Here is a 15013-nt window from a genome sequence, read left to right as displayed (position 1 = left end):
AAAGAAAGCGATAACGTCTTTATTTATTTGTTTAGACTTGGCATGTCAGCTGTGTTATTATAGTTTTTCATTGTCATTGGTATCCTTGTAAATCCATCTATAGCAAATGTATTCCACAACTCAGTAAATCTGTTTTCTTCTGTAATCAGTATGACAAATATTGTTGATGTCTAGATCTATTAAAGACGTGATTTGGAGTGTGCTAGCAAGCCTTTCTGTCCCAAGATGCCTCCAAAGAGTCGCGCGGCTTCTTCGGCACATCCGCGATGAATGGTCAGTCCAAAACCTCCGTGTCCGTAGTTATGGATGACCTGTGTTAAATAAAGTCATATGGTGAGTGTGGATCTTTAAGGATCAATTCAGGATAACTCAGTTATGATCTTCCATTAACAGACTTTCAGAGCAGAGGTCAGAGTGAGCTCACCTCAATTGCATTTGGTCCAGACTGTATGGTCTCTCTTTCCAGTCTAACTTTGCTGCGTGAAGGCCTGAGACCGGTCCAGTCTTCTACTATCCGCGCATGCTGGAAAGAAAACAGGAGATTTAATTCGCTTCATCCTCTGATTAAGCAAATAAATGGAAACTTTTAAATATCACGTTAAATTCATGGATGGATCGAGCTCGCACCTGTAGACTGGGCTCAAACTTGCAGGCTGCTTCCCAAATTTGTTTATGATCGACAGAACTATTCTGCTGATTCCAGTTTCCTACTTGAAATACTCCACCCACAGTGACTAAACGGCTCCTGCGGACACACAGAGGATCTAAGGTCATAGAAGAACCACAATATACTCAGTTACCAATACTATTATAGAATAAATAAATTGAAAAAAGGAGGGAGGAAAATAATAACTGGCCTGTTTGCAAACAGGTCAATATAACATACCCAGGTATGATGTATGGCGAATTATAGACACCTGCCGAGAAATCATGTGTAAGGACCCAGTGCTTCAACCAGGGAGCATCTACCTGTTAGTATAGACAGCACAGCACATGAGATCAAACGATTCTGTAATGAATCCTACTTTGACTCATCCACTAAACCTCACCTTAATGATTTGACCTCTGCCAGGCTTGAGTTCAGGGTCAGGCTGTAGTTCACCCGATCTCACACCAGAGCAGTTGATGATGACATCAGCACCACTGTCTGCCAACTGGAGGCCATTTTTTAGATCATTCAAAAGTATAGAGTCACAAATGCACAACATCAAAGCTTAACCTAATGCATCACACCTCTTTAAATGATTGAACATTCCTCTGATAAAACTTGATGTTTCTTTGTCTTAACCTGTGGAAAACACAGACATAAAGACGTTAATCATTGGCTGACCTAAAAAGCCATACTGTAAATAAGTAACACAGAAGAGATTGTAGATCCCGTAATAATATTACCATATCAAAGTTTAAAAAATTGAATGAATATTATTATCAAAAAAACCTGTGTAGATATTTCTAATTGTTCATTTTAGTGATTTGGTAACAGCAATTTCTCACCAGTCCATAAGCCAGGGCAGGTATGTCTTTCCTTCAATCATAAGAGCAGTATTAAACCACCCAAAGCTGGTTGGAAGAAAAAGTAAAGGCGATGGTGACAACCACATTAATAACAATTGAAATTCAATTTTAATTGATCCATTTATTTATTTAAACCTCAAATAGTGTAACAACTATAATGTGCGGCAAATCCTTTTAATTCAATGTGAAATTTTGGTTTATAGACGGTTTTGATAGGATCAGGAGAGCAACATTTTACTTGATTTACTTGAAAATTCAAAATTACTTTGTATTGTATATCTATAGACGGATTCATCGGACAGACTCGACTGGCACGATTCCGGAAATTAAGTTTGGTTTTAATGTAACAATTATATTACTTTTATATATATATATATTAATATTTTATTGCATAGTAATAGTAAATTCATTAAAACAACTCAACTGTTACTGAGTCTACCGCGAGTTAAGTTTGGGCCACATAAATAAAATATGGCCTTGTACTCTTGATTCAGTATTGACTTTATGAGATATGCCAGTGAGTACCTGTATCCAGGAAACATTTGAAGTTCACGTTCAGTCAGCTGTCGAAAACCCAGCACTGTATCTTTAAATGAAGGCTCCTGTTTGAGGGGAACAGAGTGATTTTATGTTAATTCAATTTCACAAGTATTTCCTAGTAAGTTGTTTATGATTTCGTATAGCCTTTTAACTTGTGCCAGAGATAGCAATTTCTGTAGCAGTCTACATTAGATGGGTCAGTGCAACGAACAGTATAACAGTAAGTGTATATTCTTAACTAGTGTTAATCGGCCAAAAAAAATTCAGTCTGACCTCTTCTTCTTTTGTTCAGTTATACAGTACAATAAACTGCATTATGCTATACGTAGCAATAGCACATGGCAAGTAAACTTTACAAGTCTTTCAATTACCGTTTTATAGATCTGATGCATCTGAAGGAAGAAAATGACAATGTTCTCACCGGTACACGCTCGGTGCAAAGGTTGTAGCCAGACTCGAGAAAGATTCCCATTTTGACTGACTCTGGAGAGCTTAGAAAGCTTAGAAGATAGTCAAACGTCTCTTTGTTCCATTTACTGGAAAATGAAATAAAATATCTGTTATTTGTTCTTTATTAGACACTTGCAGTGGATAATAAATGTACATAAAAGCAAAAAGATTTCTTTCTTTGTCATTTTCAGCGCAACTCTGAATTGCCACTGAGAAATCAGAGATTTGGATATTGCACACAAATGACACCCTCACGTTTCTTGCACGTTCCCCTTGTCGTAGAGATATGGCTGCCAGAGTCCGGCTGCCCCGTCGCTGGTGGTCAGTGGAGTGAAGACATCTGCATACACCTCTATGGTGAGAGGGGTCACCCTGCCATGAAAGTGTTGGTAGATGCTCTGTGCAGTGGACAGTCCGATGACCCCAGCTCCAATCACACACACCTTCATGTCTGCAGAATATGCATATTGCTGTCAATAGATCTTTTGTAAAGGAAATGTACCCAGGAATAATACTAAAGTAAAAGTGTAGTAATAGTTTCTGGCAGACTGATTGCTATTTGTATGACCACAGCTTAACTTCAAATAACATGGTTACTGTAACATGTAGGGGCGCGCTTAATGATCATTAAAAAAAAAAATTTCATTGTTTAGAAAAAAGTGCAAACACAGATTTTAACAAAATATTATAGCAAGCTGATCTGAACTTGCACGTTCAAAGCAAACTACTTATCACCAATGAATCAGAGCCTGCCATATGTCTGGACTAACGTTACTCATAGACATATTTCAAATCTCGTGTCCATAAAAGTCCTATATGGATATATTAATAACAGTAACAGGCATTGCGCGGGCGTGTTAGTTATTTATCGCCTGTTTTTGAATTACTTCAGTTAATGGACTGCAAGCCAAAATAAGAAAGAATACAAGAAACACATACGTACTCCACGATCTTTTGTTATTGGTAGTTTCTCAAAACAGCAAAAACAGGTGTTGAATAACGTTGCCCTTTAAAATGTTGAATTCTCTTCAGCCTTGCAGCTTTATCAAACAATGACATGTCGATTTAGGACTCCGAAACCTTACAACTTAACTTCCTCCCACCTTATGTAACTTCAACCGTGAAATACATCCAATAGGAGTCGCTGTTGTTCGCCTTCATTTGATCTAAAGGCCTTCTCACTAACCACAAAACATGAAGCCCCGCCTACTTACAATTTCTACCCAATGAAATATTCTTAAGCCTGGCGTACAAGATGAATACTCGTGTTGAAAATAATCAGACACGAATACAATTGTAGCTACTTTTAATGCTTGCTGTGTCTTGCTATGGATAATTTAAGTCAATGTATTGGGCTCAACAGTGGTTTGATTTCTATTACCTAACTGTAACAATAAAGCATTAAACATTGAATATAACAGCACTTAATTCTTTATTAAACATTAACACAGAAAACTGTTGCCAATTCTGGTTTGTCATCTTTAGACCACAGACGAATTATTGTTAACATAACATGAGTTAAAAAGGTATATGAATGCAATCATTCATCACTTGAAATCAGTATGGCAGATTTGTGAGAAAACTGCCGATGTCTGAAGAGATAACACTGTGCAGATGCCCAGATCTATCAAAGACGTGATTTGGAGTGTCCTGGCAAGCCTTTCTGCGCCAAGATGTCTCCAAAGATTCGAGCAGCCTCTTCAGCACATCCGTGATGGATGGTTATTCCAAATCCTCCGTGTCCGTAGTTATGGATGACCTGTGGTAGATGATCCATAATATCGTGGTATTTTTGGACTAAAGAATCTTGAAATCAATCTTTTTGTCTATCTATACAAATCTCACTTTTATAATGGCATCAAATCTTAAGTGTAATGATCATATGAGAGCACCTCAAATGAGTTTGGTCCAAACTGTATGGTCTCTCTTTCCAGTCTAACTTTGCTGCGTGCCGGCCTAAGACCAGTCCAGTCTTCTACTATCCGTGCATGCTGGAGAGAAAGAAAAGTAGATCTGACACACTCAAAGGAAAATTCTGAAACATTAACAGATTAGACATGACACATTTAGTGAAACAACAAATGGATCGAGCTCGCACCTGTAGACTGGGCTCAAGCTTGCATGCTGCTTCCCAAATTTCTTTATGATTGACAGAACTGTTCTGCCTATTCCAGTTTCCTACTTGAAAAACTCCACCCACAGTGACTAAACGGCTCCTGAAGACACACATTAACTGTACATTTGAGGTCATATGCATCACTCCTGATACCTTATTTGATCAATTTAAAAAAGATAAGAGAGCAACACGGTATATTTGACATTCTATATTAGTCTATATCCAAATCTCCATGGACTGTGAGCATAAGCTTACCCAGGTATGACGTACGGTGAAATACCATCTGATGAGAAATTGTTCGTGGTGATCCAGTGTTTTAACCAAGGAGCGTCTACCTGTTGATTTATGGACAACACGTAATATGAAATTGATTTGTTTTAAAATTATGACCTCGATCAACTTTTTTCACTCAACTTCACCTTAATGATTTGACCTCTGGCTGGCTGGAGATCAGGGTCAGGCTGCAGTTCACCCGATCGGACACCAGAGCAATTGATGATGACATCAGCACCACTGTCTGCCAACTGGAGATAGATGAGAAGTTTGCTTGAAAGTATCTCAACATGCATTTGACAAAAACTAGGTTTCTAAATCAACAAGTGCCACAACATCTTGAAAAAAAGGTACAGGTTTGTCACACAGTGTACTTTTAATTGATATTTATTTTAATCAACCAAATCTGAAAGACTAAAAACTGAAATAGCCGAGCTATTGAAAATGAAAGTGTGCAAACCTCTTTAAAAGAGCCAATCTTTCTCTGATGAAACGTGACATTTCTTTGTTTTAACCTGTAGAAAGCACCAAAAACATCGATAAATGCTCATCCCAGGTCTAAACGTTAATCATTGTTAGACCTGAAAAACGTACACATATGAAATTTCACACTTCAATTTTAGTTACTGATTAGATAACGGTTTTCTCTCACCACTCCATAAGCCAGGGCAGGTAAGTCTTTCCTTCGATTATGACAGTAGTGTTAAACCACCCATAGCTGAAACGGTTGGGCGAAATGGAAAAGTAGATAAGTTCAATTACATTTCAATTTATTAAGTTCTGTTTATTAAACATCAACACTTAAAAAGTCTCACTCTAGCATATTAATAAATGAGTGAATGGGGAAAGAAAATTATATGGATATTGTGCAGGAACAGCGATATCAAATTACAGCAATAACTCATGAAAAACAGAAGAACCTGTATCCAGGGAACATCTGAAGTTCACGTTTAGTCAGCTGGCGAAAACCCAACACAATGTGTTTAAATGACGGGTCCTGTTTAAGGAGACCAGGGTTCAGTTTTGTTCATCTATAAAATGATAAATTATCTGTTTGACACCATGGCTTAATTTTGTATATGTCGCAGGCATTAAAAGTGAGAATATTCTCACCGGTACAGTTTCAGTACAAAGGTCGTAGCCAGACTGGAGAAAGACTCCCATTTTAACAGATTCTGGAGATCTAAGACAGCTTAGTATGTAGTCAAAGGTCTCTTTGTTCCATTGACTGAGAAAAGGAAAAAAACAGAGCTGAAAAAGATGCACTAGATCCACATTATATACCGTCATGTTGTCTGAAAAGATGTGCTTATTTGTTTGCCATATTTATGGAAATCTGAACTCAAGAACATTTTCAACCCTCACGTTTCTTGCACGTTCCCCTTGTCGTAGAGATATGGCTGCCAGAGTCCGGCTGCCCCGTCGCTGGTGGTCAGTGGAGTGAAGACATCTGCATACACCTCTATGGTGAGAGGGGTCACCCTGCCATGAAAGTGTTGGTAGATGCTCTGAGCAGTGGACAGTCCGATGACCCCAGCTCCAATCACACACACCTTCATGTCTGCAGAATGTGCAGACAATTAAGAATGTGATACCGCGTAATGATCCATAATTCAATTTACTCACCAAAGTTGTTTTTTACCTCCGTTTGCTCCGAATAAAATTACGTAAGGGTCTTCTCGGCCTCTCCTCTCTTGTCAGAAGCAATCCAACGGCAGATTAACTTTAACAGCGGAATTTACAAATTAACTTTTTTCCAAATTACGCAACTCCTTGACGTAATAAATTCTAGAGATGGCGCTGTACGCACGTTGCTCTTTGATTGAGTAAAGTCCATATCGAGCCACGATGACGATTCCCTTGGACGAATATCTACATCTAACTCATTTAAATCTTATATGATTTATAAACGTACTATAATTATCGTTGTATAAACAACATCGTCCCCTATAAACATTTACAAATAAAACGCTATTCTAACATCCGACTAAGCGTGACCAAACTTTAATTGTTAACGTTGAGATTTAAATTTTAAATCTGCTTTTTACAAACCTAAGCAACACAACTTTGTCGAAGAGGAGTATTAAAAGCTTTATTTTCTCCCCCGCGCCACCACCAGGAGGTTTCGGATGGACATTATAGTATGATGAGTAACTGTATCATCTAAAGGCAGCAGACGATTGTGAGGGACTGTGTGCACCACCAACACCATCATCATCATCATCATCATCCAGCTCATGTCAAAACGGAACCAGCGCCACAAACACAACAATGTCTTTCTAACAGCGGTCCCTTCAAGCGTTTGGACTGGACACCACAAGCCCCGTTTGACTGGCGTTGCTGCTTGGGGGAAATCCGCTAGTGGGTTTAGACTGTGATACCGCTGTTGTGCTGGGAGATCTTCCTTCATGGCTCTGGTTACCCTGCAGCGCTCGCCCACTCCCAGCGCCGCGTCCACTTCCAGCACCGCCACCGCGGGGGAGGTAAGCGGAAATAAACAGATGAATGACAGAAATAACGTTACAAAATAAACTCATGAATCGTGTAGGCCCGATGCTAATACGTCTCCGGTTGTAGGGCTAACTAGCGGGATGCCATTAGGGTTGATGGAGAAATCCAAACGATGCAAACAGACCCATCATACTACGTACTTCTAACGACGCGACTTATTGCAACGCTGTGTCACTCTGTATTATGATGTTTGAGCTGGCACATGGTTCAATATTCTCTGTGCATGCTTTGTAAACGGATTGATACAACTGTTAAACGTTTCGCCGTGTGTGTGTGTTTGTACAGCGGATAAAAGAGGTCGGAATTAACATTTTTGCACTGTATATGGCGTCGTCTTGAGATATTTTAAAGATGATTTGTTTAAGGTAGTCACTCAGCCCTTAGGATCTCGGACAGGTGTTTGTTTGGGATCGGATGTAAAGTCAATGGAGTCAGATGAGTTTGATCCAAATCACTTCAGTCACCAAATCCTTTATTTTTTTAATAATAAATAATTGTAACCGCCCGGTTTTTTTTTTGCAGACTAACGCTGCATATTTTGTGGTTGAACTGTGGTTACTGGTATGGTGAGACAATTGTAACATTTGTGGTTACTATGGTTACTACAAATAGTGGAGCCATGGTTAATTTTCTAAGGGACAGTTATAATCTTTTGACATTATACTGTAGTTTACTTGATCGTGCTGAACTTTGTAGTACACCAAAGAATATGAACTAATATAACTCCTATATTTTAAGAAAATTGTTCATGGATAGGGATTATACAGAAATCTAAGAAAAAAATATAATATGACCAACATATATTTTCCATAAACGTACCTTAAAGAGTATCTCAAGTGACATGCTGAGTTTGATAAATAGCAGACTTTTGTATTTTGTTGCCACTCCTATACAATCTGTGGACGTACAATTGTGAAGGAAAATCACATGGTGGAGAACAAACCCCAAATACGATGTATTTCCATTCATACACGCACGCTCAGTAATATTCACGAATATTCATGGAAGTCCTGCCAATTCTTAAGATGGGTATACAGGATATACAGAGTATGTCAATCCTTTCTATGTATATTATGGTTATGTTTGTAAAAATCTATAACGCATTGCTGATGTCATGTGGATTGGAGAGGTTTGTGCAACTGTAGGCATGACATTTTGAGAGAGGATAAACAACGAATTCCAATCAGAGAAATGCTCTGCAATGCCATTCCTATTTAGTTCCTAATCTGGATTGTGCTCCCACACATTCTCCTAGCCACTGCATTAAACGTCTGTTTCCACATTGCTACTGTAACACTGGGGCAGATTTGGAAGCAGCCCATAATGAGCGTCAGGTCTTCGTGTGTGAGTTGAAGGTCTTTCCCCCTGAGGCCTGCGCAGACATTTAAATCTGAGTCATTGTTCCCTGGCACAGCTAAACTCCTCTCATGCGATGAAAGACCTCCTGTTTAAACCTTTTTAACAAGACTCACTTGGAGAGTTGTATTGCTGTTCATTCTTCGTGATTCTCATGTGTTTTTCCTGAAGAGTGTCAGAAAGCTGCATTTTCCAAATGTTCCTTTCAGGTTTTAAAGTGCTTTTCCTCCACTAAGAACTCCACCCTCATGATAGTTCCACTGACATCATAGTTGTCATAGAAATGCATGTTGCAGGTTAAAGCCAGTAGGGGGCACTGGTTGTGCACATTTGAATTGCCATTCTGGGATGATGGAGATTGAATTATGAGACCTACTCATATTTATATGGACGCAGTTGAAGGCGTGATTTATGCATCATGTTGATCAAAATATCAGGATCGGGTTAACTTATTTGTTTCAAAAAATGTAATCTATGAAAAGTGCCATAAAGGTCCAGCGTATGTTTGGGGGCGAGGACATGCAGACTATTTAGAATTCACAGCACATCTCATACACACAGTCTGAGCACATGCAGCTGCAATGATGTCATTCTCTTTCATGCACACAGAGAGACGGAGAGATGGATTGGAAAGGAAAAAATGATAGAGACACTCAGAGAGAGATAGGTTGACTGACAGAATGAACAGCAAAAGGAGAGGAAAACAGGGTTTGAGAGATGGTGATGTAATGATGAATGTTTGGTTAATCTTCATCTCCAGGGTGGCACGTGTGTGAAACCCCTACAACAATGAATTTTAGTTTTACTACAGTAACCAACCACATAGTTTTATAAGGGAAGCTATTGTGCTTTTTAGGTCAACATTCAACCTGACCCCCTTTGCTTTTGCAATTCAAGTTTTGGTCTACTTGGGCACAAAATTCTGAGGAAAGCTATTGTGTTGACTGGAGTTTTTATCAAAATGTATCTAGATCTGAAACAGCTTTGCCTGATGGACTAATGTCACTTTATCCTTTTGATCTCTTATCCTCCATCCTCTCATTCTATTGTAAACCTTTTTGATTATTGAGTCCATTCCTAAATATTTGTTCAAGTCCCATCCAGTTTGTTTTTTATTGTAAATGTAGTTTTACTCAGAAATACATCACAGGTATAAAATAGGTTGCAATCGATTTTGCATAATGACTTTAAAGGGACAGTTCACCCCAAAAATAAAACATTCTGTCATTATTTACTCACCCTCGAGTTGTTCCAAATCAATATGATAAACACAGTGAACAGAACAAACAAAATTAAATTGAATTAAATTAAATTTCTCTACACCTTATTTGTGATGTTCTGTTCATCCACTAGATTGTAATGCATAACGAAAAGATTCACACCTTCAGAACCTGTTTCTGTTTAGAAATCTCTTTGTTTCCGTACTTCACCGCTGCTTATAAATTTCAATAATCCGCCTTCTCCATATAGAGACAGATTTAACTACGTGACGAACCCTGGCACGCCCGATTTTTGATGTGGACATGGTTTCTCCCCCATCAGGCATCCGTCCCATATGACCGCGGCACACTCGCCTTTCTGTAACCTAATAACTGGGGCTGTCATATTCCCATACAATGAGGAACTATTTTAAAAACACTCTTTGTTATGATGAAACTTTATCTTCAAGGCCGCGTTTTTTTTATGTCGCACTGTTCGAGCTCTGAGAAGTGTGGGTTAGGAGAACATTTCTTTTTTGTCATTCGACACTACTGTGAATGGTGAAATATTAACCTTTTTGTTATCTAGGGCGCACATGTGTGTATAGGGTGCAAATTTAGAACATTGTGCATTAGCTGAGAAATCTTGGTCAGGATGTTTAGCTGAGATCAAGAGGGAAAGCATTAACCAGACTGTTAAATTGTGTGACGTTGTGGATTTTAGAAAAGTTTTGGGACCGGAGCAATTCTGGCGTCTCAGTTGTTTAGTTCGGATTTTGCTGACATTTTGACAATAGTTGAATTTGTAAGGGAAACTTATAATGTGGATGTTTAAAATAGGATGACCATTTTCTATTTTAGAGGTCTCAATACTCATTCCTGGTGTAGACAACTAACCTCTGTTTTCTTTTTCAATATTTGTTTTGCCAGGACTTTGGAAGTGACGATGAGCGTCGGCTGAATCAGAGGTAATTTATATATCTGTTTTGTATGTGTGTGTAAGAAATGGAAACAGTGAATGGACGTCTGTGTCTCTTCTCAAGCATCAATCTGTCAAAAGCAGATGATGAAGAGTCTGCCAGTTGAATGATAGGATGAGTTCTCATCACACCCTGCTGTTAAGACGCGTTTGAGAGATGGTTCTTCTGTAACACATATAATAAAGGTTATCTGGGCCCAGTCGTCTGATCACTACTTTCACTGCGGCTCCAATGCCAGGGTGGGTCTTATTACATTCATAGATGCTCATTGACAGGTTTTATTGCGGTTCCAGATCTATAGTTCCTAAGGGAAGTCAAATGGGTTTAACGTAAAGGAAACCTCTTTCAGCCACTGTATAAATACCTGCCTTTTGGTTGTCAGGTTGTTTGTTATTCAGGACAGATCAAAAAAAGCGGGGATGTTTATATGGGATATGTATCAGTTTGCTCACAATATGATTTGCATTCCAATACATTAGTAGAGCAACAGATCACAAAATTCATCGTTCGGATCATATTATGGATTTTGTGCCACAGATCGGAAAAAAATTCAGATCAGCTAATGTAAATACTCATCATAGTTTTGTTATATAAGTTGTTTAGAGAATTTTATAAAAAGTTGTGAAGACACTCTGAAGATATCAACAGATTAATTTAACAGAGAATCTTGTTTCTAAACGGTTATTATTTATCTTCTAGGCTGTGTCATACACTATACATGTATTATAAAAAAGTATGAAATAAACGAGCAGTCAGAGTAAACAGCTGACAAAAGGATGACTTTCTCTAGTCATCTTATATGCATTATTGAATCATGAGTGGGTTGCGCGTCAAAATTGCACGTAGATCGCGTGATTTACTCATTGGCTTACGCATTGACAAGATTACTTTAACTTTACAGCTAGTTTACCCTGCAGTTTATAGGAAAATGAAATCTCAAAATTGTGTCAATTTTTCATTCAACATGTTTTAAGATCTTCTGGCTACTTCGGAACACAAATAAATATATTTTAGGTGACATCCAAGAGATTTCCAGGCCTCCTCATAGACATCACGGTTATAATTGTTGTCAAGGTCAAGAAAAGTACTAAAGACATCCGTTAAATTGGTCCATTTGTTTCTTAGTGGCTTCAATTTTTTGAAGCGACGACAACACTTTATGTGCAAAAAACAATCAAATCAACGACTTAATTCGATATATTCTCCCATGTCTTGTCAGTCTACGCTGCGCGTTCACGAGAGCACTTCAATGCATGCTCATTAGGTGTATGGTTGGGCAAAAAAAGTGCAAGTCTTCCTCGAAATCATCAGACATTCTGCGAAGATCAGTTTATATACAGCATGCGTCTGCTTGTAAACAGAGTTGCGCTTCCGGGTTGTCAATCAGAAAGTCGCCATCTACCCCCACCGAATGCACATGCGTCGAAGTGCTCTTGTGAACTCTTAAAACATGTTGAGGGTCTTGTGGGTGAGTAAAAAATAACAATTTTGATTTTGAGATGAAACTTTCCTTTAAGTTAAGAGATACGCAACAAGGCGATTTAATATTGTACTCAACAATGGAGAGAGAGCGCTTATGCGCACTAAAACAATATTTTACTCTGTGATGAATAAACTTACACTTAATCCGCGGGCCACATGCATTCCGAACTGTACGGCGCAATCCGTTTCACTACTACAATACATGTGTCATAATTTACATAATTTACACAACATGATTTATGCTACATCATCATTGTGATGCATCAGGATATCATAATTAAATTATGATTGAAACTACAGCAAACATATATAAGAAGGGTCGACTTTTCAGTTTTTTACTTTGTTTTTATCCCATACTGCATTCCATAGAAACAGCTTTTTCAATTTATGTATCTTTTAGAGCAGTGGTCCTCAATCCTGGTCCTTGCGGTCCCCCGCTCTGCATATTTCGTATGCTGCTCCTACAGCTTCGGAGGTTTGTTCAATATGCCCTTAAGAGCCCTGCAAAGTAAACATCACAGATATTCTGCCATAATTCCAGTTCAAATTAGCGTATATGTTCCATCCAAAGGGCACTAAGCGTGACTACGCAAATCTCAAGATAACAGTTTAATAACCCTTCAAACTCCCGTAGTAGATTTGGTTTGTGTGAGGACGCTAACTTCATCGGATTTCCTGTGTGCTGTGAGTATAGAGCAATGAACACTGTTCAGGGAGCATGTCAATCGGAACGATTCATTCATTGAGCTCTCTTCTAACGAGCTGGCCATTTAAATCAGCTGTGTTAAACAAGAGAGAGACACAAAATATGCAGAGCAGGGGTCGGCGAGGACCAGGATTGAGAACCACTGTTTTAGAGGGTCTTCTAAACCAGGGATTGTGTCCTTAGGGATCAGACTAATGTCTCTGTGTTTTCAGACTCAGAATCAAGGTCATTGAAACGGGTAAAAGAAAAGTTTAAAGAGATAAATTGTCCTTTTGTCAAAGTTGTGTATCTAGCTTCATCTTTATTTCAATGTTGCTATCTAGGTAACAGTCCTGAAGGGTCAAATAACAACAACATAACAGGCCAGGAATGTCAGGGTGCTTGTAAAGGAAGAGGATGTCTACAGAGAAAGATTTCTCATCCTAAAGGTCACATTGCTCAGGAAATAGCTATTGTGTTGATTTTAAAGTGGTTAGTCAGTTTCTTTTTTATAGAGTAATTTACAGTAAAGCAACTGTGATGTTTCTGTTATTGCCTTTAAAAAAAATGTACTCACGGTATAAAAATCTAAATGCACTATTCCTCCAGTTATGGTATTATGTGTATGTTACAGAAATGACTGCCGTCTTTTTTTATTTGACGTTAAAAATGTGGACGAGCCAGTGTACCAGTAAGGTTACCTGATGAAAAACTCACTAATGTTGTTTGACCGTCATTCTGGACAAAAGCATATGTGGCATTAAGAATCTAAAAATGGTTATCTGAAATGATAATAGAGAATTTGTTGTTCTCTGAGCATATTTTAAGCGCATTTTGTGAGTCTGTCTCTCTTTGATAGGACAGAATTCAGTGCTTTACGGTTTCTGTAATAACAGGATATGAGAAAAGGAGTCTGGGATTCCAGCTTTTGCGATTGTCAACACAATGGAGGCTGTGTCTGATTTTCGTTTTTTCCTGTGACTCACAGATAAGACTCTATTCCCCAAGCACCTCTCTGCTCAGCAGAATTTCCTTACAATGAGAAATAAAAAAACACATTGGCTTGAAAACATATTTACATGCATAAGTCTATACTTAAAAAAGATTTATGATTGTTGCATTAGATGACAAAACCGAGTGGCATTTGTTTGAATGAAAGAGTTTTTAAGCGAAACTTTTGGAAAAAGGTGAATAATGAACATAATGAAAGCATATAGTTTTAATAATTCATTATAAATATTTTTTTTGTCAAACTTTGTGGAAAAGTCCATGGTTTGTCACAGCGCCTGTATGAAATGCAAAGAAGTACTTTAAAGTCCCAGTGAAATCAAAAATGATAATTCTTATTTATATCGCACCATTTGTAGTAAAAATCTTATCAATGTGGGTCATTTTATTTTAACATTCATGTAACACATAATCTTCAGTTAATATCTGAAAATGCACTGAGGCCCTGAAATGACTATCAATCTCAAATAAAGTAAACTAGACAGCTTGGCCAGATCACCCGTTAACTCCTCCCCTTCAACTGTCAGTCTGCTGCCAAAAATCAATAGAACAGTTGTTTTACACATCCAATCAATTCACAGTGAAAAACGCAAGCCACGCCCACAAATTTTCCCCTTTGACATTCCTTTTCGCTCGACATTCGAATTTGTTTCCACTTTGTTTAATTATTTGCGACGAAGTGTAAATTGTTAGCTAATATTTTGGGGTCCTTTGTATTTGTCATGCTGCTACAAGAATAGGAACTTCAATTTAACTTAAACATGACCTTTATTCCAAAACTCTGCAGATCATAGCTCTCTCCAGATTAATGCAAACTAACAAAAATATTGTTGTGGGAACAGGATGTCCTAGAGGCTCATGTAGGACAAATCCACTTTTAATGAGGAAAAACAAGGTT

General features: G+C 38.2%; 3 protein-coding genes across 5 annotated transcripts in view; 1 reads left to right on the top strand and 2 right to left on the bottom strand.

The window, feature by feature from the left end:
• Nucleotides 1-2: 2 nt before the first annotated feature.
• On the bottom strand, nt 3-3675 carry LOC130419716 (D-amino-acid oxidase-like). The gene is made up of 11 exons (XM_056746645.1): nt 3449-3675; nt 2761-2956; nt 2477-2591; nt 2041-2117; nt 1495-1560; nt 1234-1288; nt 1050-1154; nt 887-969; nt 628-745; nt 425-523; nt 3-311 (listed from the first exon to the last, which is right to left on the bottom strand). The coding sequence occupies exons 2-11, from the start codon at nt 2952-2954 to the stop codon at nt 180-182; spliced, it is 1044 nt and encodes a 347-aa protein (XP_056602623.1). The 5' UTR covers nt 2955-2956; nt 3449-3675; the 3' UTR covers nt 3-179.
• A 243-nt stretch (nt 3676-3918) lies between these two features.
• LOC130419144 (D-amino-acid oxidase-like) lies at nt 3919-6692 on the bottom strand. 2 transcript variants are annotated; one of them, XM_056745608.1, is made up of 11 exons: nt 6537-6692; nt 6260-6455; nt 6008-6122; nt 5815-5891; nt 5547-5612; nt 5355-5409; nt 5041-5145; nt 4877-4956; nt 4604-4721; nt 4398-4496; nt 3919-4264 (listed from the first exon to the last, which is right to left on the bottom strand). In XM_056745608.1, the coding sequence occupies exons 2-11, from the start codon at nt 6451-6453 to the stop codon at nt 4133-4135; spliced, it is 1041 nt and encodes a 346-aa protein (XP_056601586.1). In that variant the 5' UTR covers nt 6454-6455; nt 6537-6692; the 3' UTR covers nt 3919-4132. The 2 variants fall into 2 exon arrangements, with proteins under 2 accessions (XP_056601586.1, XP_056601587.1); XM_056745609.1 differs by having other exon boundaries at nt 6521-6605.
• Nucleotides 6693-6790: 98 nt separating this feature from the next.
• Nucleotides 6791-15013, top strand: part of ssh1a (slingshot protein phosphatase 1a) — a 40904-nt gene continuing 32681 nt past the window's right edge. The window contains exons 1-3 of one of the 2 annotated variants that reach the window (XM_056745606.1): nt 7284-7377; nt 10891-10928; nt 13452-13599. Coding sequence is in view for 1 of the 2 variants with exons in the window: in XM_056745602.1 (XP_056601580.1) it covers nt 7303-7377; nt 10891-10928 (113 nt within the window). In the remaining variant the exon portion in view is untranslated. Of the gene's footprint in view, nt 7378-10890; nt 10929-13451; nt 13600-15013 lie in introns of both variants that reach the window. The other variant, XM_056745602.1, reaches the window with a different exon arrangement.

Source organism: Triplophysa dalaica, chromosome 4 (genome assembly GCF_015846415.1).
Source record: "Triplophysa dalaica isolate WHDGS20190420 chromosome 4, ASM1584641v1, whole genome shotgun sequence".
NCBI classification, from domain to species: Eukaryota; Metazoa; Chordata; class Actinopteri; order Cypriniformes; family Nemacheilidae; genus Triplophysa; species Triplophysa dalaica.
Note: the sequence above shows the minus strand (reverse complement) of the source record. Positions and strands in the feature narration are given on the sequence as shown.